We start from the raw sequence: 21,825 nt of genomic DNA, 5'->3' as shown, positions 1-21,825 counted from the left end.
AGAGCACAAGTTAGAAGTTAGAAAGAAACGGAACAGTCAGTACTCTCTAGGGTGTCAATGTGGTATTCACAGAAAATCAGTGAAGAATCTAAGTGTCTTATATGTCCTTAGATTCTCAAACCACTGAGTGGATATTATACATTTTGTACCATGTAACTAGTTATTTTATATTTTATTAGCTGCGCTCTATGGTTTCACCCGTGTGGCTCCACTTCTGTTGGTCTTAACGTGATGATATATAGCCTTTAGCCTTCTTCGATAAATGGGCTATCCAACACTGAAAGAATTTATCAAATTGGACCATTAGTTCTTAAGATTAGCGCATTAAAACAAACAAACCATCTCTTCAGCTTTATAATATTAGTATAGATGTTTTAATGTGCATCGGTACAAATAAATGTATTTTCTTTCTCTCTCGCCTCGCTGCGCACATACCTATGGCGCGGTACAGCCACTGCAATCAAGCTATAGTTACACAGTTCTGTAGTATGACATACAGATAATTGTTACTTTTATTATAATAAGATAAAGATAAGATTTAATAGATATTAAGTTGCCTTTTATTATGTACTTAGAAGTTAGAATCAAACTCAAAATTTATCCATGTAAACTTTTACGAGTGTTGGTGTATAACCAACTAGCTGTGCCCTGCGGTTTTACCTGCAGTGCTCCACTCCTGTTGGTCTCGGTAAACGAAAACTCATATTCAGTGTTGTTCAGTATTAGAATGTTACATAGAATCTTTTTGAACGCACTAAGAACAACGAAATAATGCTCTACGCCTGTTTACACTTAAATTTGACATAGTGGGGTTAGAATGAGCATTTGCTCGTTTGATGTAAATCAGTCTTACATTACGGTTTTTCTCTCAAACTGTTTGATCAAAAGTGATTTTTAAAATTAAATGTTACAATGTGATTTGACAAATTAATAATTACAGTATATATTATTTTGTTTTAAGATATAAGGAAATAAATTTAGTTATCCTTGTGATATTAAAAATTTTAAACCAAATTTTTTTTTTTATTTTAACCTGAATCATAAATATCCCTTGGATCCTAAATAACATAAGTCATAGGCCCAAAAAAATTGCGTGTGGCCGAGCACACGTGTCAGAAGTGAAACTGTTTTGGCAAGATTCAAAGATAACAAAATCATGACGTGAGTCACGTGACGGTATTTCCATGACGCGATTGAAATTTCTTAAGCGTGTTGAGTAAAAATTCAATTACTCAACACGCTTAAGAAATTTCGTGTCCCTTCGTGTGTGTAGAAGTTTACAATCAAATTTAATGGTTTTCTAGGTCAAAAGTCAAGCAAAAATTGGACTGATATTGGGCACTATTTCAAGCACAATTTTTTGAGACGTAAATTGTACCTATAGCTCGTTCGATATTCGCGCACTGAGGTGAGTATGCTGGGCGCATACTCACTGAACGAAGCCTGTAACTCCGAAGTTATTCGAGCACTGTTTTTTCTTTTTGGGCACCGTTTGGCACTATTTGGGAACTATTTTTTGAAGTATGAATTATGTTTGAAGCGTATACAGATTCTCCGGACGGAGGTGAGTATGCTGGGCGAAACCTTCGTCCAGCATACTCATCGAACTATGGCTATAACTTCGCAAGTACAAGAGCACTATTTTTTTCCTTTGGGCACTATTTAGCACTATTTCAGAACAGTTATTTGACATTCATGAAATATCAGGATTCCATGGTGAGTATGCTGGACGAAGGGACACGAAATTTCACTTCGAAAATAGAAAAGAAAAAAAATGTATTGGTTTTTATTGGTTCCTTCCAGGAAAATAGGTGAAATTGGCATAAACTGCTAGCTAGTAATCTAGAAGGAAAAAATAGGATCAATTAAAAAAAAACAATAATAAATATGAATTATTTATTATGTACTTATTTTAACAAACAAATAAAACAATTGTACATAATTAAATTAATAACATAATTCTTTAATTACAATAACGTTCGAATACTTCTCTTAGATCATATACAAGTCACATTATTTTAAACCAGCTATCAGTCCACAAAGTTCCATCGAAATCACCACAGCAGTTTTGTATAATAATAATATTTAATGTTGACCGCTAGTAGCTGCTCGCAAGGATTTCTCTAAATTCTTCAAAGCCGGCGTCACATTTGTACCCAAATCTTCTACTACACTCGATAAGTATACTGTAAATAAAATAAATTAAAACATATTTAAAAAATCCTATTTTGTACTGTTTTTTTTTAATTGGTTGATGATTTTGTGTTCGTAGTCCCCACTATAATCACTACATAGTATAAAACAAAGTCGCTTTCTCTGTCCCTATGTCCCGGATTTTGATGCAGTTTTTTAATAGATAGAGATGATTCAAGAGGAAGGTTTTAGTATATAATTTAGGTTTTAGACAAAGCGGGCGAAGCCGCGGACGAAAATCTAGCCTACTAATATTATATATGGATGTGTGTGTGCATATCTTTGTTACTCTTTCACGCAAATACTACCGAACCGATTACAATGAAATTTAGCACACATATAGAGGGCTACTTGGATTAACACATAGGATAGGTTTTATCCCGGAAATCCCACGGGAACGGGAACTATGCGGGTTTTTCTTTGAAAACACGGAAATCTAGTAACACATATTAGTTTAGATATACAAATATACAAACAAACAAAAATACATACCTATATCTGTTAAACACCGTTTGGTACCAAGAGGGTCCATGTTGCGAATGTTGATGATTTTCTCAGCATACATTTCACATGTGTGCGTGCATACCTGATAGATATGAGGGTAGTTGGTAAAAAAAAACATTTTTAACAATATACAAATATCTTAAAAAATAAGAAACGTCTTTCGTTGTTGAAGTGAAAACTTCTTTACCGGCGTTGAGCACTTTTTCTGTAATGGGTATAAAATCTTAAACTCGCGTCAGGACACGTGACCTGATCGAAAAGGCGTAAGACGGATACCATTCCAAAATATATAAACATGCTGAACGTTAATAATCAAGTTTTCACTTCTGCCGGCACTCCCGGAGTGCAACCCGTCTTTTTTTTTTGCAATTAGTTTTTCTTTTGTCAACCAATGGCTTTTAAAGAGAAATAAAATATCTTTGTTTATTTGAATAATAATTATGACAGATGTGGATATAAAATAACAAAGATTTTTTTATAAGTTTTCAAGCAGTAATATTTGTGATAATTTCTTAAAAAATCTTTTAAAATCACAGTCTATAGCTTTTCAATTTATCGTACCAAACTGAAAACAACAAAGATATACATTAAATAAATAATTTATTATTATAATTAACAACATACAAACCTCAGATAAGAAATGCCACGGTGCTTGCTTCTCCGACAAATGTAATTCCAAATGTTGAGGTAGAGTCATCAAATATTGTCCAATCTAAAAATAAATAAAACACATTTTAATTTTACAAATTCATAGATTAAAAAAAGAGAGTGTGTGCCGAGCACACGTGTCAGAAGTGAAACTTCTTTGGCAAGATTCAAAGATACCAAAATCGTCGCTTTACTCCATGACGTGACGGTATTGCCATGACTTTGAACTTTTATTCTCAACGCGCCTAGAAGTTTCACTTCGAAAAAGTCGATATAAAAACAGTCAATATAAAAATATCGTTTTCTAATAAATATAAATAAACATTTTTAATTTTTTATCAACACGCTTTTATTAGCGAAACTGAACTTTAAACGGACAGATTTAATTCAAACTTTGTACACTTATCAAGGATCGGTGACAATATAATAATTGTTGTAGTAAAGTTTGTCTTATTGTCCTGTATAAATAAAAAAAAAATTTTTCTTTTAGTTGATTCTATGATTATAGCGTTTTTTTGGAGAGTAAAATTTCAAGGTGGCGTGATAGCAATACCGTCACGTCATGGAGTATGGCGACGATTTTGATGTTTTTTAAACTTGCCAAAGAAGTTTCACTTCTGACACGTGTGCTTAGCACACACGTTTTTTTTACTAAATTTACGATTATTCTATAGAAAATCTGTATTAAAACTTACCTCAGTAATATATTCTTGTGGTGACAACGCGAAATCTGGCAGATCAGTGGAAAGAGCGTCGTTGTTATACCACACTGTTAGTTGTGGTATTTTATCTGTGAACATAATACATTTAATATTAAAACGATTTTTACTGTTTAAACTACATACTTACTACGTTATACAGCGTTTAGGACAGTCATCCAATTGCCTATCTACAGGGTGTTTAAAATTCATTATCTCTTAAACTAGCACATGTATAAAAAGTGAAAACTTAACACACACTTTTCACATGTTTTTTTTTATATGAAATAAACTAGAGGCTGTAAAAAGGCTTTATCTATGAAGCTAATTCATTAAATAGTATAAAGCTTTAAAACATACTGACCTAATTGTAATTGCACATCTACAGGTTGTGTAAAAATTAGGGATGTAACGATACCGATACCAATATATCGGCCGATATAATCGGCAAGCCGATATATCGGTATCACCGATTATAAAACAACCGATACCGATATCAAACAATTCAAAAAACCGCGCCCAATGAACGATGCGGGAGGCCGCCCGCGCGTGCGCACTTTGTTTTTTGAAAAAACTCTACCAATAGTAAACTTTTATTAGGAACTGATTGTATGTGTATAACTTAAAGTTTATCTGACTTTGCAAAATAATAATACTAAAATAAATGGTTTTCTTGTTTTTTGATTTGGCATTGTTATTTAAAAGATAACGATTTACAGTTGAGTCTCTGTTAAATGTTGGTAACATTTATGCATAATTCACTATTTATTTTTCTACCAAGCCATCGATATCGGTATCGGTATCGCCGATATTTGATTACAAATATCGGTATCGGTATCGTATCGGCAAAATCATGTATCGTTACATCCCTAGTAAAAATCCTCTAACTATAAAATTTACTTATTAACAAGAAACACATTAACTTCAATTAGGTTACACATCTACAGAATAATAGAGGGTGTTCAAAATTATATTTATTAAAATGAAACTTCTTTAGGCGCGTAGAGTAAGAAATTACAAGGTCGCGTCATGGCTATACCGTCACGTCATGGAGTAAGGTAACGATTTTGGTATCTTTGAATCTTGCAAAAATTTCACTTCTGACACGTGTGCTCGGCACACATGCTCTTTTTTAATAGATAGAGTGATTCTCGAGGAAGGTTTTAGTATACAGGGTGTCCCGTAAGTAGTGGACCAACGGGTTATGGGGAGTAGAGGGACTTATTATCTAACAAAAATACTAAAATTTATTGTCCTAAATCATAAAGTTTTTGATTTATGCATTATTTTCAAAATTTGATAAAAATATCATCCACATAAGCTTAATATGAACTTTTACCATTTCTGTTTTTATTTTATTCTTATTTTTTTGTTCAAGGTTGTTAAGAATACATAAGTCTTCCTAATTAAAATGATACTCAAGCATAATTAACAACAACAACATAATTAGACCAAAAAATAGGTAAAATTTTACGTTTTACAAATTTACGGACTGAAGTTTGAACAAAGCTGGTGTAAAAAAAATGTATGGTTACACTGTGGAACTTTATTTTAAAAACTTCTACATCTCATACAAATTACAAAAAGGTATAATTGTGTGGTATAAAGTATTTAAAAAAATGTTAAATTGGCGTACAACATTCAAATTAGAAATTATCAGGTAGTCAACTCATTAAGTTATTCCGAGAATTATTGCCTTTATGGGCGCGCGCTGGAATTCTTTTGTATTGTTTCTGGCCAATCATAGACGATACTTGAACCCACTATTATTGTTGGTCCACTACTTAGGGGACACCCTGTATAATTTATTAGGTTTTAGACAAAGCGGGCGAAGCCGCGAGCGGATATCTAGTATTTAATAACTTAGTTATTACATTATTAAAAATACACCAAAACTAACTCACTACTTTAGTACAAACTCATTTATACCTTTACAACTAACTCACTACTATAAAATACACTCACCCAATTGCACATCTACAGGGTGTCTCAAAATCGTTCTAGCTAGGGCTTTCAAAGTGTCTCGTGCCCTGCGGAGCCCTGCGAGTGAGGGCGAAGCGCTAATATCGCGGGGGTCTTGGTCCAGTATAGAGAACAAATCGTAGAGTGGGTGGGCGTCTTCTTTCTCTGGAATGAAAAAAATAAAATATTATTAGAATATAATTGTTAAAGAAAATTCAATGTTATCTAAAAATAAAAACGAATATTGGAATATGTATGTGTGGTGGTGAAATAATTGGATGCTTTTAGATTAAAATTTTAATGGGCAGGGTAAATAAATTTGCAATGAACTTTAAATGCAGTTCTATTTAAAAAAAAAATAAGGGAATGTTTTCTTTTTTTCAGAAAAAAAAATCTCCAGTATTTTAAATACTTCCCCTCCAGGGCCTATAGATAATTTAGACCTTTTATCAAAATCAAATTTGATCTAGTCCTAATCAGCCCCCCTAGTCAAGTGGCTTTCTGTTAGCGTAGCGTTCAATAGAATAGACTACGAATGTATGAGATTGACGTAGGCTGTAGATAAACGTATCTACAGGTTACGTCAATCTCATACATTCGTAGTCTATTCTATTGAACGCTACGCTAACAGAAAGCCACTTGACTAGGGGGGCTGGAGACTAGCTTTTTCAATTAAAATTTCAATAATGTAATATTGTTTTCATTAAACTGAGTTTCCCCGAGTTTTAGATAATCGAATGACGCTGAGAAACCCACGCTGAAAACAATCACATGCTGATAACACAATCCCATACCGATCCCACCCGCTGTCCTTTCCACCAGCAAATCAACTAATATCCCAGTGGCTGTCTCCAGTATCAGTGATGCTGAGAAACCCTCGCTGAGAACTCCCTCATGCTGACCTCGCGCTGATAAACTGAGGAATGTAGCTTCTATGTGCCGTGTGTGTGTCGTTATTAAGTTTAAAATTGCTGTTATGTACGTCTGAAAGAAAATAATAAGGTTTAAAAATTTCCCTTTTCTTGTTTATAATAATTAATAATTATAGAAGTCCTAATAAATTTTAAAACAACCTATTTTATATGAAATCCCCACTAATATTATAAATGCGAAAGAAACTCTCTCTGTCTGTCTGTTACGCTTTCCCGCTTAAACCTCTCAACCGATTTTGATGATATTTGGCACAGACAATCTTTAGACCCTGAGAAAGAACATAGGCTACCTTTTATCAAAACACCACGCGGGCGAAGCCGCAGGCGGAAGCTAGTATATTATATTTGTCAGCTATCAATTATTTTTTAATAACGTTCAAATAACTTCTTATTTAAGTACATAACTAATCATAAACCGGAATAGTAAAATTTAAATAATTTTAAAAACTCTTAAACCGAACAAAACCGAAAACAGTGAACAAAAATTCCTCAAAATATATTGTTCACAAACACAAAAAACATCTTTACACTCAGTCCATAAGACCCTAGCTAGCTGCGCTCCGCGGTTTCACCCGCATGGCCCCGCTTCTGTTGGCCTTAGAGCCTATACGCACTATGCGGGTAGCCGCATTGCGGGTAGCCGTCCGGCTGACCGCAAGCACAATTATGTACGCAACCGCAGACCGCACAGTGCGCATAGAAATGAATATTACGTACATAATTGTGCTTGCGGTCAGCCGGACGGCTACCCGCAATGCGGCTACCCGCATAGTGCGTCTACGCTCTTAGCGTGATGATATATAGCCTATAACCTTCCTCGATAAATGGGCTATCTAACACCAAAAGATTTTTTTTAAATCGGACCAGTAGTTCCTGAGATTAGCGCGCTCAAACAAACAAGCTTTATAGTTTTAAGTATAGATTCAGACATACAAACAAAATAATAAATTTAAGATAATTACAAGCAAAACCTGGTACATAAGGTACTAACCTCCATAGCAGGCGTATAATATGCTTGTATAGCGTCTCCAGCAATTTTTTCGCCTCTCAAATAAGCTGAATTCAACCACGCTTCACTTCTTTCGGCTATAAACTGTATCGCTCTAGAATAATCTAGAAGGTTCTCCTAAAAAGAAAAAAAAAATCGGTCAAGCGCGAGTCGGACGTCGGAGTTTTGTTTTATTACAAAAATAAAAATGTGTGCGTGTACTAGTTTACACACGTAAGAAGTGAAACTTCTTTATGACAGCTTTTACTATAAGCAACTTTACAGAAGTACGTCGAATCAAAGATGGAGCGTAACGAAAAAAGGTCACGCGTAACGAAAAAATGTTACAGTAAATTTTTTTCCAACCCCGATAAAGAAGTTTCACTTCAATAATAAAAAACATTTCAAATTCTATACATTATCCTACTTCACGCAAAAACTGATGTACCGATTCGGATGAAGCTCGAGAAAAATTATAGGATAAGTTTTATATCGGAAATCCCACGGGAGCGGGAATAATGCGGGTTTTTCTTTAAGAAGCTTATTGTTTATACCTGTTTCAACTGCGGATCGTTCAAATATGCCAAAAACAATTGCGTTTGCAGTTCTGTGTAGTTCGGCATCAGTTCACGGAGCGGCGCGTACGCAACTTTGCCTAGTTCTTTTAATGTCGCATTTGATATTTTTTCTGAAAAAATAAATTGTGAAATCATTTATAACATAAACTTTTTGACTGATGGGATATGTAAGTATGGGATATTCTAAAATGATAATATTTACCTTTCCCAGCAGACCCGTCAATAATCCTCATGATGCAGTCTATAAATTCGTCTATATCAAACTTCAAATCTATTAACATTGTTATACCTTCTTCAGCATTTTGACATAACTTAAAATTCGCTGTTACTATCTGAAATTAAGTAATAAACATTTTTAATATTAGGAATAATTGATTACGTAAAAATTACTATAATCAATGTTTCAGCTAATCAGCTTAATCAGCCATTTAATTAAATGCCTAGGCCCTTTACTACATGATCATCATGAATCAAAAGGCTAGGCAGATGATTTTGATCTATAACGTTTTACTACTATACCTTAGTAGGTGATGGATCCAGCGATAGCAGCAAATCTGTATAGAGCTTTATCAATTCTGACACAGGTGTTTCAGATTTCAAGACCGTTGTTAACCATTCGACCTGGAATGAGATTGGCAGTTTTATTAAAACTTTTATGTATAAATTACTTTAATTTATTATTATTTTATTAACTAAGTATTCAGTACCTATTATATTATTTGATTTTTTTTATACACAAATTAGAAAAATCTGAATTAGTTTGTTTCCATTAAAATTACAACATTTTGTATGCGGTAGTTAAAAAAAAACAACAAACAATGTTAATAAAATTATGTACTTTAATAATAATTTTTAAAATAATAATGTTACCTACAGTGAGACGCGTCTCTACCTGCTTTTTGTACTCGGGTAACAGAAGCATTTGCCTAGAAAAGAATCGTCCCCGAAACGGGGTAAGACACTATTCTATTAACCATTTCTATTTAGGAAGTCTGTCAAATTGCTTAACCCACCAGCAACACCTAGAAATCTCCCTAAACTTTGCCCCAGTCCACATTTATCCCCTACTAATCTGTATCTAAACAGTCTCGTGAGCCCACTCCGAGAATGCGAATCAAACCGCCTCCAAACAGCCACGTGCCACGCGGCCTTTACTTAGATCTGGTCAGACGCTTTTCTACCAACCATTCCACTTAGAAAGGTCAAATCTGTCAAATTGCTAGAAGAAAGTAGCAAATTCATCCCTTTTTAGCTAGAAATCTCTCAAAGACTTTTTGGCGTCATTTTAGGCTTATATTACCCATACTAACCTGTCTCCCAACATCGCCAACCAACATCCTCGTCAACCCACTCAACGAGTGACTATCCAACCGCCTCCAAGCGGCCACGTGTCTCGCTGCTGCTGCCCGGCGCCAACAGCGTTGAGCGGAGAGAGACCGGGACATACCGCGGTATATGCACACGTAGGGGGTTGTGCGCTCTTTGGGACAATATCAGAAAGATAATTGAGAAAAAACGTCTTAAAATGCTACGTTCAGTCACAATATACAGGGTGTCCCACTATTGGTATACTAAGCGCGAAGAGACTTGTAGTTTTGCATACACTGATCACGTAAAAAATACTTAAACAACAAAATTACGTCAAAAATTTTTTGCTAAATTTTTCCTGAAAATCCATGTTTTCTTCTCTAGCTTCGCGCAGCCGGCATATACCGCTTCTCTAATGTGAGCATTTTGTCTATGAAAACATAATATTAAACGATAGCTCATGTGCTGGTGACAAAGATGGGCGGGTTGCTTGTTATGGGTGTACACATAGAGTTTTAAGAATTCATCTACTTGAAAAAAAAATGCGTCTGGAATTTTTTAAGTATTTTTTACGTACTTAGCGTATGCAAATCTATAACCTCAATTGGGCTTAGTATACCAACAGTGGGACACCCTGTAGAGATACAACCAGTAGGGAAACTTCATACAAACGGTTGAAATGGCTCACGCACACAAGCAAGCGTATTCATGAGAATCGTAAGGGTATTCTTATTGTCTTGTTATCTGTTGCCCTTTCGATTCTCGTAGACACGCTTGCTTGTATGTGTGAGCTTTTTCAACCGTTTGTATGAAGTTTCCCTACTGGTTGTATCTGTATGTTGTGGTTCAGTGGAGATAGAACATGAAATGAATACAGATTGAATGGAAAGTAGCGGAAATTATAACCAATATTAATTGGTAAGTGGTCGGATAGAGAGCGGGTACACACACGGGGGGTTGTGCGCTCTTTGGGTAGAAACAAGAGCATTTTAGATGCTTATTAGAAGAACTGTTTATAGAGTTTAGGAAAGAGTAAGAAGGAATTGGATGGGATAAGTTACAATGGTAAATCGCAATAATATAACAGTAATAAGTAAATTTTTTCGCATATAAAATGTCTCTTGAAAATACTGATATTGTCTACGATAACACAGATAAAATATAATCAAAGATAATATATTGAAACAAAAATAAAATGTATTTTAAATTTCTAGAGGTATTTTACATATAATTTATGTGTAAAATTAAAATAAATGCAATCATTGTTCTGACTTAACAATGTTAGAATTAAATTGGCAATAGTAATTTTATTTATGTTACCATCCTAATTGCCATGAAAATAACAATTATTCTCAACACCAACATTCTACCTTTAAAACTAAAAAAATAATATTTATCACAAAAAATAAAACTACCCGCCTATTTTTTCTTTAATTTGCCACCTACCCGCATCCATTTGTGTCAGCGCTTCTATAAATGGTGGACTGATGGCCGCCTCCAATCTGTTGTATAATAATTCCAATTGTGTACATTTTTTCTCGTAGTCTGGCGCATCACTGAGTACCTGTAACAAAATGGCGAGTCATAAATAAGGCAAATGAAATTACAAAAAAAAAAAACAAACAAATATTACCATATTAAACTTATACAATAAACTTAACTTTTTAGTCCATTCAAGTTTTTAGGACTTAAAAACTTTTAGCTTGTAATTCAATTGAGAGAAATAGCGATTCGAAATTATCATAAAAATTATAGACTAAGAGCCAGTTTCAAAACGCTGAAAAAGTCACTATAGCTGTCATTTTAGCTACACAGAACAAATTATCCAGAAGCTATGATATTGGTCATAAACTATAAAATAAATATATGTACAGTTTCTTTTGTAATTATAAACAAGCACTATTTTCAGTCTGTCAGTACTCAACAAAAATTGCCAAGTGACATAACCCTTTTTCCAGGTAAATCAGATGCAAAAAGTTTAAACAATAACTAACCTCCAGACTCTCCGTCATGCCCACAACTAAATCGGCTAGTTCATTCAATTTGTCCAATTGCGAAGGTATTCCCGCTTCCAAGATGTCTTCCAAGGATGTCGCTAATGCTGCCCATTTGTCCGCTTCGCGTAATGCTGACGCTGCATTCTGAGAGAAAAAATTAACTCATAAATATACAAGCTTTCCGCCCACGACTTCGCCCGCGTTTAAAAAGAAACCCGCATAGTTCGCGTTCCTGTGAGATTTCCGGTATAAAACCTATCCTTGATGTTAATCCAAGTTACCCTGTGCTAAATTTCATTGTAATCGATTCAGAAGTATTTGCGTGAAACAGTAACAAACATACACATACACATCCATCCTCACAAACTTACGCATTTATAATATTAGTAGGAAGAATTTAAAGCATACAATAAAACTTGATCAGACATGCTATTCAATTGCTGTATATGCGGGATTCGAAGCCTCATCCTGCGTCTTACCATGGTGATGTGCATAGTTGAGAGAAATTAATAAATTCGATAAACAATCGTTAACTTAGAGAAATATGTAATATAAAGCGCAAAATTGCACCCACAATTGGCTATTAAATACAATGAGAAATGAGAATTAATCTGGAATAAAATGAATTTGTCTTTAAAATCCATTAAAAAGACTTTATTCATCTCGCATGATCACCTTTACCAATTCTTAATACCTTCAAATATCTATAAATTGCATTTAATGCCACAAGTTAAAAAAAGGGTTTAATTCAACCCAAATAAATGAACACCAACCTCCAACCGACTCTTCAACTGATCGATCCTCTGCAAGCTCTCAATGGACTGTCCCGTTTCCTCCTCCACACTTTCCACCTGCTGTTCCAGGGTCACCAGCTTGCGTTGTAGTAGCGCACCCTCGAGTTGTAGACCTTGAACGTCTTGCAGCACTCTAGGGATGGATGTGAGGATCTACAATTCAATATTATACTTTATAGATTATTTTATTAAGTTGCTTATTGTCTGAGGCTTCACCTGCTTTGTCTATAATTTTCTTTCAATTATAAACTAATTCGTTCATCGAGATGCACACTATTAAAAACTAGCTGCGCTCCGCGGTTTCACCCGCGTGGCTCCGCTCCTGTTTGTTGGTCTTAGCGTAATGATATATAGCCTATAACCTTCCTCGATAAACGGGCTATCTAACACCAAAATTTTATTTTCAAATCGGACCCGTAGTTCCTGAGATTAGCGCGTTCAAACAAACTCTTTCACTTTATAATATTAGTATAGAATATAGATAGAAGATTGCGGCTTCACCTGGTTTGTCTAAAACTTAACAGATTATATACTAAAGCATTCATTGAGATACATATTATTAAAAATTACAAATCAGACTATTGCGTGTTTTTAATCAATAGGTATAGATGGTCTACGGAGGCGACTTTGTTTTATAATATGCAGTTAAATAGTGTTACAGATTTACCTGAAAATAATAATAATGGTATCTGAATAAGCTGTTTATTATCACTACATAGTAGGGCATGCAGAACAGAGTCCGGTTCCAAGTTTCTGAAACCCGGTTCCAAATTGATCTCAGAACCGGGTAGAACCGGGTTACCCGGTTCTTTTATAATACCTCGGAAAAAAATACGAAATTAAACAAAGGTAACTGTAAAAGTACCTGATGGGCCTTTTATTGTACGCGGCTTGTGTCTTATTTTATTAAATTAATAAAGAAACAAAATTTCAATACTTCTTTTTATTTATCAGTCTTATAAAAGTACCTTGTTATCATAATATCACATATTATAAACTTAAACCTTATTCATTCCTTATTCATAAACTGTTAAGCAAAAAACCGGCCAAGTGCGAGTCGGACTCGCGCTCCGAGGGCTCCGCACAAACCTATTTTTTATAATGTAGTAACTTTAAAATTTATGTTTCTAACATTTTCTCCTTTATCTGTGTTATAAGACTTTACTTTTACCAAATTTAAAGGCTCTGTGTTCATGAGAAGTACCCTGTAGGTTTTGAGTCCCATGCGAATGTCGAAATTTGCGGAAATTTTCAGCATTTACGGCTGTATCTTTTGATGCGTTGGCTTGTGAGTTTGACTTTTTCACAGCACTTGATGCTTGACCGAAGACTTGAGTATTCGATATAAATTTCAGCTTGATACCAAAAACAAAAACATGACTGGATCATTATATGAAACAGTAAAATCAACAGCTTTTCAAAGTAATACACCCGTGGGAAACTTATAGCATCTAAGGTTAGACAACCAATCAGAGCCACGCTTGAGGCGTGGCACGAAAATTCGCGATGCACGTCATTCTGACGTTGCCAGATAGAATAAATTTGTTAAAATAATGCAGCAAAATATGAATAATACTTTATATTTTAATATTTTGGTCGGAACCGGGAGAACCGGGTTTCATACTATTCAGACCCGGTTCTCAAGAACATAAAAACCGATGTTAACCCGGGTTTTTCGGAACCGGGTAAACCCGGGTGCATGCTCTAGTGAGTGGGTAGAGGAATGAGTGGGTAGATGGAGTGGGTGGGTAGAGGTGTGAGTGGGTAGAGGAGTGAGTGGGTAGAGGAGTGAGTGGGTAGAGGAGTGAGTGGGTAGTGTGAGCGGGTGGGTAGTGTGAGCGGGTGGCTAGCCTGAACGGGTGGGTAATTCACTCACACTTACCACTCACTCACACTACCCACTCACTCACCCACCCACTCTGGGTATTGTGAGTGAGTGGGTAGTGTGAGTGAGTGTGTAGAGGGAGGGAGTGAGTGGGTAGATATAGTGGGTATGTAGTGTGTCAGTGGGTAGTGAGTGGGTGGGTAGAGGAGTGAGTGGGTAGAGGAAGTGAGTGGGTAGTGTGAGCGGGTGGGTAGCGAGAACGGGTGGGTAGAGTGGGTGGGTATTGTGAGTGAGTGGGTAGAGGAGTGAGTGGGCAGAGGGAGTGGGTGGGTAGAGGAATGAGTGGGTAGAGGAGGGAGTGGGTAGGTAGTGTGAGTGAGTGGGTAGAGTGAGTGGGTGGGTAGTGTGAGTGAGTGGGTAGAGGGAGTGAGTGGGTAGTGTGAGCGGTGGGTAGTGTTAGTGAGTGGATAGAGGAGTGAGTGGGTAGAGGACTGAGTGGGTAGAGGAGTGAGTGGGTAGTGTGAGTGAGTGGGTAGAGGGAGGGAGTGAGTGGGTAGATATAGTGGGTATGTAGTGTGAGTCAGTGGGTAGTGTGAGTGGGTGGGTAGAGTGAGTGGATGGGTAGCGTGAGTGGGTGGGTAGAGGGAGTGGGTGGGTTGAGTGAGTCGGTAGGTTAAGTGAGTGGGTGGTTGAGTGAATGAGTGGGTGAAAGAAAGCATTTTCAAAACATGTGAATGTGTTTCTTAAATGGGATCCTAAAGTATGTTGTATGATACTTATACAGGGTGTCACTAGGGCATGCAGAGCCGAGTCCGGTTCCAAGTTTCTGAAACCCGGTTCCAAATCGACCTCAGAACCGGGTAGAACCGGGTTACCCGGTTCTTTTATAATACCTCGGAAAAAATACGAAATTAAACAAAAGTAACTGTTAAAGTACCTAATGGGCATTTTATTTTACGCGGCTTGTGTCTTATTTTATTAAATTAATAAAGAAACAAAATTTCAATACTTCCCTTTAGGTATTTATCAAAGTACCTTGTTATCATAATATCACATATAAACTTTAACCTGATTCATTAACAGTCTGCCCTGATAACAAAGAATGCAGTAATCGACATTTTTGGGATTTTTACTTTTTGCAAGAAATGGGATCCCAAGGGGTTTATTAACATGAAAAAAAAATAATTTCATGAAAAAAGTACCCGGAAGTATGTTTTTTAGCTAACGATTTTTGCAGTACTTACATGAAAACTATATCAATGATAAGAAAAAGCGCCGTATTAAACATGTGCTAAAAAATAATGCAGTTCTTGTTAAAATACCCTAAAACAAAGTGCAGTAATAGCCATTACTGTAACATTTTATTCTAGTGTCTGTAGACCAATTGCTACGTCAAAACGCAGTTCTCCACATTACTGCATTTGTGTGTAGTAAAAGTTCGCGAGATCGTAACCGTACGATACATTGCTGCGTTTTGTTGAAGCAAATCAGTGCGTCGTCGTCGTTCCGTGAAGTGAGACGTGCGGCACGTGTGCTGCTCCGGCGCGCTGTTTTTTTTTAAGGAACGAAATTTTGGTGAGTTGTTATAAATTAAAGTCTATCTTTATATATATTGTATTATGTATTACATAGCATTATGACCTTGAAATAAAAAAGCTATCATCTGACGTGACAAGTCAGATTTTAGTTTTTTATAACCTAAAAATACAGGACTACAAATGCATCTAACTAAGTATAAATATGTAGGTACTCTGTAGGTTTTCAATAACTTTGTTTGCATATTCGTATACCTAAAAGATACATAAAGTTACCTATCTGACAGAAATATTAAAATCGTAATATGTAGGTACAGCCAGCATCAGAAAAATCTGAGCGTACGAAGTGGTCAAAATGATCTGAAAAACAAAAATTCAATTTTATCTTAGCACTCACACTATTCAAATTGTTCTTAGCATTCAACGTACCAAAAACAGCGTACGCTAAGATGTTTTTGGTACTTTGAATGCTAAGAAAAATTTGAATAGTGTGAGTCTAAGGTATGAGTGCTAAGATAAAATTGAATTTTTGTTCTTCAGATCATTTTCATGCTGACTGTACTTAATATTTCCAACGATAGGTAACTTTAGGTATTTATTGGATAAATCTAGTTCCCATTAGTTAGGTAGTTTACAGTACGTATAAGCATAAGAATATTTAGGTGGCGCCCGCGGATTCTAACACATTTTTGCTTATTGCTCAGCTCCTAAGTGTGATGATGATATATAGCTTAAATTTTACTATTACTATAAATATTTCCTGCTTAATCAATGTAGATTTATTATATTTATTTCAGAACATTTCTCTTCATAATGTCTGCCAAAAATTCACGCGGAAGAAGCATGTTAGACATGGTGCTGGGTAAACTGGATCGTCAAACAGAACCTTCTACTTCTACAGAATTTAATTCAAATCAGAAAGATGAATCATTTAGTCTGTTATGTGATGAAACCTTCCCAAGTTCTTTGATGGATATATCACTAACAGATCTAGCATTTGGAATAGAAGAACCATTCTACAAAAGGCCCCAAGATAACAATTTATATCATGAAACACCTACAACTGATTCCAGTCATGCCGTAAATATAGAGTTCGAAAAGTATATAGAACAAGTTACTACACAGGAAAAAACTGAAGAGCCCCAAGATAACAATTTGAATCATGAAACACCTACAACTGAATCCAGTCATGTCGAAAATATAGAGACCGAAAATTATACAGAACAAGTTACTCCACAGGAAAGGACTGAAGAGCTCCAAAATAACAATTTGAATTATGAAACACCTACAACTGAATCAAGTCATGTCGTAAATATAGAGACCGAAAATAATACAGAACAAGTTACTACACAGGAAAAAACTAAATCAGGCAAACCAAGAATGAGGCGCAAATTTGAGGAAACGTTAGAAACAAGATTAAAAGACAAGAAAAAGAAAAAGCTAGATAAAATGGCGGTAAAACCTGGATGCAACGAAACCTGTACTAAGAAATGCATGTCTTCTTTTACGGAATTAGAACGCATACGCATAAATGAAACATTTTGGAATTTTAATTATGAAGCACAAGGTTTATATGTAAAGTCGTTGGTTACTGAAAAAGAAGTACAAAGACGTATCAAAGACAGCCAGATGATGCGGAAGCACACGTATATGTATTTTTTTGAAAAAGAGAATAAGAAGAAGGAGGTTTGTAAAATATTCTTTCTCACGACTCTGGGATACCACAAAAATAATGATAGACGTGTGCTTGACATTTTGAAAAAGTTACCTGAAGCTCAAGGGGATCGACGCGGGAAACATGATAATTCAAAACAATTGGACAGAGCAACGATTAAACAGCATATCGAGAGTTTTAAACCAGCTATTGCACATTATAGGCGAGCACATGCCCCAAATAGAAGATACCTCCCGAGTGATTTGAATGCGACCATGATGCATGCTGATTTTATGGAAAAAAATCCTAATTTTAAGGTATCATATGATCTCTACAGGAAATTCTTAAAAAAAGATATGAACATATCTTTTGCTCAGCTAGGTAACGAAGAGTGTGAACAATGTGAAACTTTCAAACTACATCAAATTTCATGCAAGGATACAGAACATTGTACCGATTGTACTACTTACCAGAGCCATCGTGAAAAATTTGAAAAAGCACGATCTTATTACCAACAAGATGTAATACAATCTACGAATAGTTTGGAATCTTCCAAATGTTACTTCTCCGCTGATTTGCAAAAGGTCATTATGTTACCCAGACTAGACATGTTTAAAGTTGTAATGTTCTGTCCGAGACTTATAGCGTTTAACGAAACTTTTGTGCCTTTGGGCTCGACTAGTAAAGAAAAACCTTTTGCAGCGGTATGGCATGAAGCAGTATGTGGCAGAAAACAGGAAGATATTATAAGTACGTACAGGTCTTTTTTTGAAAATAAACGTGATTGCGATGAAATCATTGTTTGGACAGACAACTGCACTAGCCAAAATAAAAATTGGGCATTTTTCACCTTTCTGGTACAAATAATTAACAGCCAAATAATTAGAGCAACTAAAATTACAATAAAATATTTCGAACCTGGGCATACATTTATGTCTGCAGACAATTTTCATCACCAAGTCGAAAACCAGCTTCAAAAAGCCAAGAAGGTATATGATTTTTCGGATTTTATAGATTGTGTACAGCTAGCAAACTCAGGAAAAGTTAATGTTAAACCCATGGAAATAAGTGATTTCTACAAATACAAAGATCACTCTTCACAATATAAACTGAAAAAATGTGAAGAGAGAACATATTTAAAAGATATTGTTTGTGTCGAGGTACACAGAAACAGCATGAAACTATTTGCTAGGACGAGCCATGATGACAACAATATGATAGAAATAGATTTTCTGAAGAACAAAGTTATAAAAAATAATGCAATACCCGAACCAGAGAGAAATCAGACCGCAAGGGGAATAACCCAAGAGAGAAAGACTGGTATACTAAGAAAACTAGGTAACATAATACCTCCTAATAGACTGTTATTTTGGGAAAACCTCCCTGTTAACGATGAGTCTGTAGATCTCACTATAACTAGAGAGCCTCAAGAATAAGAATATTTTCTAATTTTATAAGATTTATTGTTTTTACAAGAGTTATTTTAGTTTTTTATGGGTATTGATTACCTAAATTTTATATTTTAATATTTGGATTATGAATATGCCTTTATGTAACAATGTGCATTATTCTGTGATAATTAAATAATAGTACACAGATAATGAAACTGTATAGGACAACATATAGTCTATTTCTAGATAAACACATTTTTTATTATTATTATGTCCTATTATGTCTTAAAGTATTGTAAAGTATATGATTAGGAGTGATACACAAAAATATAATATGTAGGTAATTTGTTTTGAGAATGTATAACTATTATGTTCAAGCAATATATTGTGTATCTGATATTTATTTTTTTAAGATTTACGTTTACGTCCGTATTTACCCACCAAATTGTTTGCTGTTAAGTTACCCAAGACTGATTACTATTAGAACTAGATTGAGGCATTATTATTTTATAAATTGAGAAAATGTCTATAATTAAGCAGGTAATATAGAAAATATTGTTCCTACTTAGAGATTAATAAAATATTGTTCCTACTATTAAATAAATATATACTTGTCAGTTTAACTGATGTTAAAATAAATGTTGCCATAATAAAACTTAATTTTCTTCTACAAATTGTTTAATTTTGATATCCCCGCAGTAGGTTTCAACCGTAGAGCATTTTTTTTAAATCTGTGTAAAACTGAGAAGATATTATGTGTACATCTACTTAGCCCCGGACATTAAAAACCTGTATCAAATACTAAACAATAACGCAGTAATCAACATGTGCTAGAACATAATGCAGTAATGAGCGCAAGTACTGTATTTAGACTTAGTGTCCTGTGATTTTCACATGGCCTGATGCTAAAACTAAACGCAATAATACGCATTATTATTGGATATACTAATTTATGAAATATAAGATAATTATCTTTGTAAAGCTTGTATTTTTTCCAATTTTATTGATAGATTTCAAGGGCTATAAAATATAAACATCTTCCTCAAATATGTAAAAATGTCTTTCCCGCGTTTATCTCAAAACCGCCATTTTGCGATTACTGCATTCTTAGTTATCGCGGCAGATTACTGCAAACTGTAAAGCAAAAAACCAGCCAAGTGCGAGTCGGACTCGCGCTCCGAGGGCACTATTTTTTATAATGTTATAACTTTAAAATTTATGTTTCTAAATTTTCCTTTATCTGTGTTATAAGACGTTACTGTTACCAAATTTAAAGGCTCTGTGTTTATGAGAAGTACCCTGTAGGTTTTGAGTCCAATGCGAATGTCGGAATTTTCGAAAATTTTCAGCATTTACGGCTGTATCTTTTGATTCGTTGGTGAGTTTGACTTTTTCACAGCATCAAGGGACCGAAGATTTGAGTACTCGATATTAATTTCAGCTTGATACCAAAAACAAAAACATGACTGGATCATTATATGAAACAGTAAAATCAAATCTTTTCAAATTCACGACAAATCTAATAAAAATATTTCAGTAGCCTAATTTTTGTAATTTTCGAAGCCAATTTTTTTTTTGGTAATTTACAACCGTAGGAAACTTATAGCATCTAAGGTTAGACAACCAATCAGAGCCAAGCTTGAGACGTGGTACGAAAATTCGCGATGCACGTGAGTCCGACGTTGCCAGATAGAATAAATTTGTTAAAATAATGCAGCAAAATATGAATAAAATTTTATATTTTAATATTCTGGTCGGAACCGGGAGAACCGGGTTTCATACTATTCAGACCCGGTTCTCAAGATCATCAAAAAACCCGGGTTTACCCGGGTTTTTCGGAACCGGGTAAACCCGGGTGCATGCCCTACTACATAGTATAAAACAAAGTCACTTTCTCTGACCCTATGTATGCTTAAATCTTTAAAACTAGGTACGCAAGGGTTTTGATGCGTTTTTTTATATGAAAAGTTCTTCAAGAGGAAGGTATTAGAATATAATTTATTCAGTTTTAGACAATACAGGCGAAGCCACGGGCGGAAATCTAGTTGCAAATAATCGACTAATATTATGTTTAATAACAATACCTGTGTAGTTGTTTCATCCAAAGAGTTGCTGAGCTGTTTCATATACAGTTGTAGCCTTGTGACTGTGTTTGCAACAAATATCTGCAATTAACAAAGATTATTATTTATTTTTTTGTATTCTGCCGTATATTTTTTTGTTAAAAACAATGGGTGTGAAAAATTGGAGAACCTGGGCAAAGGATCGAAAGATCTGGAAGAAAATTATGGACCAGGCCAAGGCCCACTCGTGGCTGTAGAGTCTCAGATAATGATGATCTTTCTTTATTTGTAGCTTCCTTAAGTCGTGTTTAAATAAATGTGTTTTATATTTGTTATTTTAGTGCATGTTCTAGTAACTTATAGATTGAACATTAAAATAGGAGGTAAAATAAAGCAGTGCCAAGTAATCCAAATAAGATTTATATTTTGTGCAAGTACCTCTTTTTCTTGATTTTCACTGATATTCCATGCTCGGTTAATCCAATCCTTGGGATTAAAGTCATTTTCGGCGAATGTTTTTAAATCCTGGAAACAATTTGAGTTTAAAAAAGTTAAAAACATTCAGTGATTAGGAAAAAACATCATGAGTAATATTTTGTACCATTTTTAACCACTTAGAACTCTTTGAGGTATCTAATAATACTTTGCTATAAAAATATAATTATAATCTAAAGGTGTATAACTAAATTATAATGGAATTTGGAAATATTTTTAATTCTTGCTGCGGTTCATTCAACGTAAACAAAGTTTGACAA

General features: G+C 34.9%; 1 protein-coding gene across 1 annotated transcript; it reads right to left on the bottom strand.

Annotated features, from left to right (window-relative positions):
- Positions 1–1,882: 1,882 nt before the first annotated feature.
- On the bottom strand, positions 1,883–21,815 carry Cog7 (conserved oligomeric Golgi complex subunit 7). The gene is made up of 17 exons (XM_090118231.1): positions 21,672–21,815; positions 21,509–21,595; positions 21,092–21,172; positions 12,582–12,755; positions 11,806–11,952; positions 11,258–11,375; positions 9,814–9,983; positions 9,023–9,124; positions 8,706–8,835; positions 8,480–8,613; positions 7,929–8,063; positions 6,800–6,989; positions 6,009–6,170; positions 4,041–4,135; positions 3,326–3,409; positions 2,686–2,779; positions 1,883–2,186 (listed from the first exon to the last, which is right to left on the bottom strand). Exons 1-17 carry the CDS (start codon positions 21,672–21,674, stop codon positions 2,086–2,088), a joined length of 2,007 nt encoding a protein of 668 aa, XP_089974357.1. The 5' UTR covers positions 21,675–21,815; the 3' UTR covers positions 1,883–2,085.
- Positions 21,816–21,825: the final 10 nt, after the last annotated feature.

Source organism: Colias eurytheme, chromosome 29 (assembly GCF_061535395.1).
Source record: "Colias eurytheme isolate Ceu_HAF_F1 chromosome 29, ilColEury1 Martin Lab GWU primary, whole genome shotgun sequence".
NCBI lineage: Eukaryota > Metazoa > Arthropoda > Insecta > Lepidoptera > Pieridae > Colias > Colias eurytheme.
The sequence above is the reverse complement of the archived record's forward strand: the minus strand, read 5'-3'. Positions and strand labels throughout refer to the sequence as shown.